Here is a 7,500-nt window from a genome sequence, read left to right as displayed (position 1 = left end):
AAGCAACCAGCTCGGACCTGATGGCGTTCGCGACCTCGCAGGAACCCTCACCAGCATGGAAAAGCTTACTGCTCTGACGTACGTCCTTACGTCGTGAGCAAACGGGTAGATGGTTTCTCGTGTAGTGCGTTGCTGTGTGCGTGTGTGCAAATTGCACTTGCACCTTTGTCATCGCCTGACTGGTTCTGGCCGCTCTCAAGCTCTCACTTTGTGATTGATTGCCTATTCTACACGCTTAAAGCCTTTCGAGCAACAACCTCGGCCCCGAAGGTGCACGCGTGCTTGCAGAAGTACTGGAACAGATGCCGTGGATCAAGTCACTAAAGTTTGTACATGTGCGCGTGCGTGTGCGACCATGTTTGTGGTTTGGGAAGGCTCGCGTGTTCTCGTGCTGTTGACAGGCAGGCGTTGTGACGGGTTGCTTGATCTTGGTGCTCACGTTTCAGACTTGCCACGTTACCCGCTTGTTGCCATGTTGCAGCTTGGCAAGCAACCACATCGGATATGAAGGGGTGTGTGCACTGGCACGAGCGCTTTCGACGTTGACGCAGCTTGAATCACTCCAGTGCGATCCTTGTGCAACGATGCACAATGCAAAGCCGCGTTGCCCCCTTGCCTGTCTGCATCTGTACGTGTGTCTACACATGTGCGTGTGCGCGTGTTGCAGGAACTCACGTGCGGTGGGTCCGCCTGTTGTATCGACCTGTCAACTTGCCTCGTGTGTAGTCTGGCGCACAATGAAAACATCGGGCCGCAAGGTGTCCATGTACTCGCCGAATCCCTTGGTAACTTGTCACGCCTTCACACCCTCGAGTAAGTGCTTGAAGTGTGTGTGTGTGTGGTTGCATGTGTGTGTGTGTGTGTGGTTGCACGTGTGTGTGTGTGTGGTTGCACGTGTGTGTGTTTGTGTGGTTGCACGTGTGTGTATGTGTGTGTGGTTGCACGCGTGCGTGCATCATAGGATCGTGTGCATGTCTGTCTCTGTGTGCATATCTGCCTTTGTGTGCCCATCTGCCTATGTACGTGTACATCAGTCCTGTTCGCTCCGTTGTGCACCCCTGCGTACACTCATTGGGCCCGTCGCACGTCGCGCATGGCCTTGCTGTCACCTGCTAGTCTCGTAGATATGAGCCTCAAAACAGATGGGGCTCGTGCAATCGCCGTGGCAGCTGGCCAGCTGGCCCATCTTGGCACTCTAAGGTGTGGTGCCACAACGAAAACACGACCGCCTTGCCTTGTTTGTGGATGAGCCGCATGATGAGCCGCGCCTGCACTTCAAATGCTCCCTTACGTTACCCGGGTCACCGCCTTTCAACTGTGTGTTGCACCTGCTTGGTGAAGGATGTCCTCCAACGGCATCACCCACCTCTGTCCGGAGTTCCTGGAGACAGCGCATGTTCGGGCGCTCGACGTCTCGCGCAACCCCATCATCTGCCCGCCTCCGTCCATCGTCAAGGCTGGCCTGCCAGCGACCTACGCCTACCTGCGCGATGTGCAGGAAAACCACGAGCTTCTCACACGTTCCCGCCTCGTGTTCATTGGGGATGGTGGTGTTGGCAAGACCACGCTCAAGACGGCGCTGCTGATGTTGCACGACATAGATCGGTTTGACGTGCTGAAGGAAGTGCGCTCGACGCTCAAGTCCTCGTTTCAGAAATACACAGAGGCCGACTTCCGCCAGTGGGTGGATCACGATCTGGCGCACAGGGACGGGTTCTTTGACGAGGAGTGCCCGAGGGCCAAGGGCATCACGGGAAAGCTGTGGTTGAAATCCACCGATGAGAAACTGCAGCAGTGGTTTGGCAGTGCAAACACGCCTGCCTCTGAGGACGTTGTGCAGCGCATGCTTCAGGCAAAGCACTTTCTCCTCAGCAAAGGTAGCAAATTGTCTTCGTCCAAAGACAGCGGTAGCCCTTTCCAGCAGCTCTTGCACATGCCGCACGTGTGGACGGAAGGCATTGACGTGGACCACTGGATCAAGCACGCGTTTGACTTGTGGGATTTCGCTGGCCAGCTGGAGTTCTTCCCGGCCCACCAGCTCTTCATGGCCTCGCACATGGCCGTGTACCTCCTTGTGTTTGATGCCTCAAAAGGGCTGGAGCATTCCATCGCCCGCATCAGCGTATGGCTCGGCCTGCTGCAAGCATGCCGCCTCTCTCGACACAAGCAAGCCGAAGCCGTGCAAGTGCGGCTGGTCGCCACCAAGACAGACTTGCCATCCTTTGATTTTGAGCTCCAGCACCTCCACGCTGTTGTGCAAGAGCGGGTTGGAAGCGAGTTTCATCTTGGTCACTGCTGTTTTGCCCCACGCTACGATGAACAAGACATTGGTGATGCAGGCGCCGATAACGGCCTTGTTGCCCTGGATGAAGAACTCGCAACACTGCGAAGGGAAGGTGTGCCCTACGTCCAAGTCCCTACCGCCTATTTGAGCATCAAGAACTGTGTGCAGAGCATGAAAATGGAGCAGCACCAGGTGTGGCCCATCATCAGTGTGTCCGAGATTGACTTTCGAGACAAAGACCCCGACCTCATTTTGAGGTTCTTGGATGATGCGGGTGTGGTGCGGCGCATTCCCGATGACGAGGACCGGTGTGTGCTGGAGCCGGTGACCTGGCTAAGCAAGCTGATGGCGGCGCTGCTGCACCCGCTGCACGGCTTGAGGCTGACGACTGCGCAGGCGGGCACAGCAAGCACAGCGATCTTCGTGCCTGGCGTATCTGTACTGCAAGCCGTAAACGCGCTGGAAAAACGAAGCATTCGCATCCCACAGCACGCGCAGGACGATTTGCTGCCATTCCTCGCTTCCTTTGACGTGTGCTTTGCACTGGGTGACGGGCGCTTCACGTTTCCCGCCCTCCTTCCTCGCCAAGATCCTCACCCGACCATCAGAGCCAGGATGAACGAGCTGCTTGGCAGTGAGGCGAGCGTCATCTTTGGACGGCGCCTGCAGTGCACAAAGGCGAACGAGTGGCTGCCGCCCACGTGCTGGTCAGCGATTGTGAGACGGCTGTTTCCGATTGTGAACGCCATTCGAGGCGTGCCCATCCACCTCAGCTTGGGCATGTTTGTGGCCCAAATCAACGACACCAATTGCCTGGCGGTGTGCACGGATGACGACGAGCATCGGCAGGGCCTGGACATCATCGTGGTGGGCGACAACCCACTGGTTCTCCACTTGGCTGTGCTTGTTGCGGTTGATGTTGTGGAGGAGTCGATAGGCACAACCTCATTCGAGAAGCGCTGTTTGGTCACAGCTGCCGCAACAGATCCTCTGGCAGTCACCCAGCCCTTGTTCCAGCGCGGCCTGCGCACGTTTCCCGCACCCACGACGGTGTACTCTGACATTGTCTTGCCGCCGCCACCCAGTGCGAGTGACTCGGATCCTGTGTCGGCCGCGTACCATGAGGCGCTCGTGCATCGTGTTGACAAAACCCGCAACAGGCGTTATGCGTTCTCCATGGCAACAGACCCGCGCTTCGTGACGGAGCAACTGCCAACGACCTCCACACCGCAACCCACGTGGCCGCGTGGTGCGCCACATGTCCTCGATGGCATACGGGTTTCGTCGTTGCAGTTTATGGGTGGGCTCTTTGGTAAGCACGTGTACGAAGGCAGCATGTCTGATGCTGAAGGCACGGCAGGTGGCACGCATGCGCCCTCTCATGCGACAGCTTCCAGCACTCAGGTGGCTGTGTGGGCAATTATGCAACCAAGCAGCGCACTGCAGCTACCTGCAAGTGGCACGGTACTGCCTGATGCCCTCCTTCGCTACCAGGGTGTTCAGCACGACAGCAGCCTCAACATTTCCTTCCTGCCAGCGCGTGTGCCATGTCACTCGCGCCCGTTGTCGCCGGATATCTTGTCCTCCCTTGATCACGCGGCGCTGCGCTCTCTCATCCGTGACATCACTCACGGACTGCACTTCCTGCACTCGCGTCAGCTCACGCACGGCAGCCTGTGCCCACATCACGTGCTGTGCTGTCCGCAGGAGGTTGGGGCGAGCGTACCCAGCAGCAGCGTGTACCGTGCAAAGCTGGCTGCATACGGGCTGGGTGTTGGGTGCATGGATTGTGGTCAGGAGTGGCTGGCACCAGAGCAGCGTGCTGTTGCCCCACATCACCGCCAAAGGTCAAAGCCAGCAGACATGTTTGCGTTTGGCCAGGTGATTGCATTCATCCGCATGCGTGGCAATGTCAGCACCACCACCACCACCAGCAGCGGTGACACCACCAGCAGCGGTGACAGTACCACCAGTACCACCACCAGCACCATGGCTGGCGTTGTCAACGAGGGTGCAGAGGCGGCGTTTCAGGAAGCGGCCAAGGACGCCGTTGTGCGGCTTACATGCGAGTCACCGGCACAACGCGTGAGCGCGGATGATTACCTCCGCACAGCAGAAGGCGGCGGCGTCTTCCTGTTCCAGGACCATGACCCGAGCGACGTGGTGGCGCGCTGCTTGTTGCCTGCGCTGCAGTTGAGCCAGGTGCGAGTGAAGAAACAGCAGTGCACAAGTGATGAGTGGCAGCAGCTAAGCGCCGACAAGAGGAACGCCATCGGCAAGTTCCTCAGCCAGTGGACGGGTGGGTATTGGTTGGCGCACACTGGTGTCGGTGGAGGACATGACAAGTTCACTGACAAATGGAAGGCTGTGCTACGCCAAGGAATGCCAGCGCTGATGCATGCCATGGAGCACAGTGACGGCGACTGCAGCAGCAGCACCTGTGGCGATGCGTGTGACTACAGCGATGACGTGCCAGGGCTGTTTCAATGCATGCACGACCTTGTGTACGACACCCCACCATGGTGCTCTGTGGAAGTGCTGCGTCAAGCTGGCTTGCTGGATGAGACCACGCAGGCGCTGTGCAAGGAGACACTGTATCGCAAGCTGCACCACGTGCTCCCGTCTGTGTTTTTGTGTTTGCACAACTTCCGACGAGCGTCAACAATGCCCTTCAAGGCCGCGCAAGCTCTGAACCTGCACTTTGGGCACGGCAGTGGCAACGCCAGCCAGAAGCACAAGAAGCCCGTCACCATGGCGGCAACTGTGCAAGACGAGTTGCAGGCGCTGCACCTTGACGATGATGCAATGGAACTTTCGGCGCCAGACATGGAAGTGTCTGGTTCAACTATCAAAGCAAATCAGAAGAACAAGGCTGCGTTGAAGTCGCTGTGAGGATTTGGGGGTGGGGGGGGGGGGTGGTGTGCATTGCGTAATGTGTGGGGATGGGTGGGGGTGGGGTGGATGGGTGTGTGTGGGGGGGGGGAGGGTGAGAGTGGCGTGTGTGCGTGCGTGTGTGTGTGTGTGTGTGTGTGTGTGTGTGTGTGTGTGTGTGTGTGTGTGTGTGTGTGTGTGCGTGTGTGTGTGTGTGTGCGTGCGTGTGTGTGTGTGTGTGCGTGCGTGTGTGTGCGCGCTTGCTCGCATTCGAGTGTGCTCGTCACTGGAATGGGCACTGTGCTTGGTGTTGGCTCTGTAATGTCTGCAAGTAACGTAACTGTCAACTAGGTCATCATCTAGGCAAGAAGGAAAGTGAACATGGTGTGCACAAGAAGGGGACGAACGAAATCGCACGGTTAAACACACGCACGCACACGCACGCACACGCACGCACAGTCAAACGCACACGCACACAATCACCACTCGGGTCTGAGTGCATCCTCAAGCTCCTGCAGAGTGACGCGGTAGTGGCGCACGCCGCGCACTTTCAAGCCCGCCGTCCACAACACGTGCTGCTCCGAGGCGTCGCCCTCTGCCGAGAGGTACTGCACCTTCAGGAAGCGGCCGCTGCCCTGCGCGTTATGCGCGCGCACTTGCTCCACAACGTCGTCCAGCAACGCTGCAAACGAGCGCAGTGGCACTGGCGTCTGCTTCAGGGGGCGTGTCTTCAGCAGAATCCAGAGCTGCGTTCGCGTCACGTCCTTGATGGTGTTCGCCAGAACCGTCTCTTCCAGTACGAGCGATGAGAGGTGGCGCAGGTTGCGCAGCAGGCGGAGGTGACCCGGCACCTTGTCAGGATCAAGGCCCGAGATGACGGCAATCGCATGGCGCCGCTCCAGGCACTTTGTCTCCACCGTACCCTCTGCCAGCTTGGTCACGCGCTCCCACGGCAGCGACTTGAGGGGCTCATCCCAGATGCGCCGCAGCTCGTCCGCAGCCGTCAGGTTGAAGGGCGCAGACTGCAAGATGCCAAAGTTGCTGCGGAACACAATGCCGCTGCTGGGCATAAACGGCTGCATGCCAAGCGCCTCTGGCAAGGAGAGCCAGCGGTCGCACGTGAAGTTTGAGGTGACACTGTCACGTGGCAGCTGCATGGGATGCGTGGCTGCACTCACGTCTGCGCCGCTGACGAAGCAGAACTCGTGCCAGAAGGCAAGCCCGAGGTGCGCCAAGATCAGCGCCGCGTGCGTCTGCGGCTCGTCCGGTACGCGCTCCACCATGGACATCTCAGACAACCGCGACGTCACATCGCTGTGGATGCACCTGATGGTGTGTTTGGGGAGGTGGGGGATGGTGAGGGGATGTGTGTGTGTGTGTGTATTTGTATGTGTATGTGTGTGCATGTGTATGTGTGCATGTGTGTGCATATGTGTGTGCGTGGGTGCATGTCGTGGTATGTGTGCGTGTGTGTGTAGTGGTATGTGTGTATGTGTTTGTATGTGTGTAGTGGTGTGGAGCGAGGAACACCATGCATGCATGCACGCATGCACTCAGACAATGGTGGTGCCTACCTGTAGTTGAGGTCGAGAAAGCCGTTGCGCGCGTTGGTGTAATGGTTGTGTTGGATGTTGGTCATTGGGTCCCATTGCCAAACGAAATTGATAAAGTCGCTCACCTCGTAGCCGGACTGTGTGTGTGGCCGGGGGGGGGGCACTAGATTGAGAAAGGAGCTTAAGTAGGCGCGCACGCGCACACGCGCAGGGGCACCACACACAAACACAAAGCCCACACACACACACACACCACACACACACACACACACACACACACACACACACACACACACACACACACACACACACACACACACACACACCCACCCCCCCACTGCCTCCCTTTCCCGACCGACCACGGGAAAAAAAAAGGCGCCTTCACCCCTGACCTGCGCCACTTGGCGCTGGCGACCAAACCGCCGGAAGATGGGGATACTCAGGGGGGGGAAAAAGGGGCCGTGGGCCCCAGGGTCAAAGTGGGGCCTGCGGTGGTGACGGTGGGGGTCATGAATGTTGGCGGCGTTAGGATGGGGTGCCCCGATTGGCAAGAAACCGGGGGGGGGGAAAAAAAACGCTCTAACACACACGAACAAACACAGGCCAACTTGTGTGGACAAAAACAGGGGTGGGGACCACACGCGCACACGCACCTTTGTTTAAAAATATAAACGTTTTGCGGGGAAGGAAAAATGAAGGTTCCGCCCAATCTGTGGGTGTGAACCCCCTCAAATAATTGTCCCCCTGAAAACCCAACCGAAAGGGGGGGGGGCTGAGTGTTTGTGAGGTTGA

The 7,500-nt window shown here is 58.2% G+C and overlaps 2 protein-coding genes across 2 annotated transcripts in view; one reads left to right on the top strand and one right to left on the bottom strand.

Moving 5' to 3' along the window:
• The window catches only part of PTSG_11937 (serine/threonine protein kinase), a gene marked incomplete at its 3' end in the record, with an annotated part of 6,926 nt that extends 1,750 nt beyond the window's left edge, over positions 1–5,176 (top strand). Inside the window, exons 6-10 of the mRNA XM_004996324.1 lie at positions 1–78; positions 242–325; positions 482–565; positions 727–813; positions 1,342–5,176. The exon at positions 1–78 is cut by the window's left edge and continues 6 nt beyond it. Of these exons, the coding sequence (XP_004996381.1) occupies positions 1–78; positions 242–325; positions 482–565; positions 727–813; positions 1,342–5,176 (4,168 nt within the window). The remainder of the gene's footprint in view (positions 79–241; positions 326–481; positions 566–726; positions 814–1,341) is intronic.
• A 282-nt stretch (positions 5,177–5,458) lies between these two features.
• Positions 5,459–7,500, bottom strand: part of PTSG_02869 (uncharacterized protein) — a 3,749-nt gene continuing 1,707 nt past the window's right edge. The window contains exons 4-7 of the mRNA XM_004996323.1: positions 7,356–7,480; positions 7,068–7,315; positions 6,730–6,845; positions 5,459–6,481 (exon numbers count right to left, since the gene is read on the bottom strand). Of these exons, the coding sequence (XP_004996380.1) occupies positions 5,635–6,481; positions 6,730–6,845; positions 7,068–7,315; positions 7,356–7,480 (1,336 nt within the window). The 3' untranslated portion in view covers positions 5,459–5,634. The remainder of the gene's footprint in view (positions 6,482–6,729; positions 6,846–7,067; positions 7,316–7,355; positions 7,481–7,500) is intronic.

Source organism: Salpingoeca rosetta (genome assembly GCF_000188695.1).
Source record: "Salpingoeca rosetta unplaced genomic scaffold supercont1.6, whole genome shotgun sequence".
NCBI classification, from domain to species: domain Eukaryota; class Choanoflagellata; order Craspedida; family Salpingoecidae; genus Salpingoeca; species Salpingoeca rosetta.
This window is presented reverse-complemented; position numbering and strand designations above follow the sequence as displayed.